Source organism: Numida meleagris, unplaced genomic scaffold (genome assembly GCF_002078875.1).
Source record: "Numida meleagris isolate 19003 breed g44 Domestic line unplaced genomic scaffold, NumMel1.0 unplaced_Scaffold831, whole genome shotgun sequence".
Lineage (NCBI taxonomy): Eukaryota > Metazoa > Chordata > Aves > Galliformes > Numididae > Numida > Numida meleagris.
Genome location: NW_018365046.1, coordinates 11,177 through 12,322, shown reverse-complemented (window position 1 = coordinate 12,322; position 1,146 = coordinate 11,177). Strand labels below are relative to the sequence as shown.

Below are 1,146 nucleotides of genomic sequence, written 5' to 3'. Positions count from 1 at the left end.
GCTCAGTGGTGCCCCCTGGTGGTCACATCTCAGCATTACCCCATCGCGTTCTGGCTCAGTGCTGCCCCCTGGTGGTCGTGTCTCAACATTACCCCATTCGATTACAACTCAGTGCTGCCCCCTGGTGGTCACATCTCAGCATTACCCCATGGGGTTCTGGCTCAGTGCTGCCCCCTGGTGGTCACAGCTCAGCATTACAACTCAGTGCTGCCCCCTGGTGGTCATGGCTCAGCATTACCCCATTGGGTTCAGGCTCAGTGCTGCCCTCTGGTGGTCACATCTCAGCATTACCCCATTGGGGTCAGGCTCAGTGCTGCCCCCTGGTGGTCGTGTCTCAACATTACCCTATTATATTACAACTCAGTGCTGCCCCCTGGTGGTCACATCTCAGCATTACCCCATCGGGTTCAAGCTCAGTGCTGCCCCCTGGTGGTCACGGCTCAGCATTACCGCATTGGGTTCTGACTCAGTGCTGCCCCCTGGTGGTCACATCTTAGCATTACCCCATTGGGTTCAGGCTCAGTGCTGCCCCCTGGTGGTCATGTCTCAACACTACCCCATTAGATTACAACTCAGTGCTGCCCCCTGGTGGTCACGGCTCAGCATTACCGCATTGGGTTCTGACTCAGTGCTGCCCCCTGGTGGTCACATCTCAGCGTTACCCCTTTGGGTTCTGACTCAGTGCTGCCCCCTGGTGGTCACGGCTCAGCATTACCCCATTGGGTTCAAGCTCAGTGCTGCCCTCTGGTGGTCACATCTCAGCATTACAACTCAGTGCTGCCCCCTGGTGGTCACATCTCAGCATTACCCCATTGAGTTCTGGCTCAGTGCTGCCCCCTGGTGGTCCCGGCTCAGCATTACCGCATTGGGTTCATGCTAAGTGCTGCCCCCTGGTGGTCATGGCTCAGCATTACAACTCAGTGCTGCCCCCTGGTGGTCACATCTTAGCATTACCGCAATGGGTTCTGGCTCAGTGCTGCCCCCTTGTGGTCATGTCTCAACATTACCCCAATAGATTACAACTCAGTGCTGCCCCCTGGTGGTCATGGCTCAGCATTACCCCATTGGGTTCTGGCTCAGTGCTGCCCCCTGGTGGTCACGGCTCCGCGTCCTCCCTCGGTGCCGTGGGGCAGCCCCATAGCGTCT

General features: G+C 57.9%; 1 protein-coding gene across 1 annotated transcript in view; it reads left to right on the top strand.

Moving 5' to 3' along the window:
- Nucleotides 1–6: 6 nt before the first annotated feature.
- Nucleotides 7–1,146, top strand: part of LOC110392038 — an 11,775-nt gene continuing 10,635 nt past the window's right edge. Inside the window, exon 1 of the mRNA XM_021383982.1 lies at nt 7–733. Within this exon, the coding sequence (XP_021239657.1) occupies nt 149–733 (585 nt within the window). The 5' untranslated portion in view covers nt 7–148. The remainder of the gene's footprint in view (nt 734–1,146) is intronic.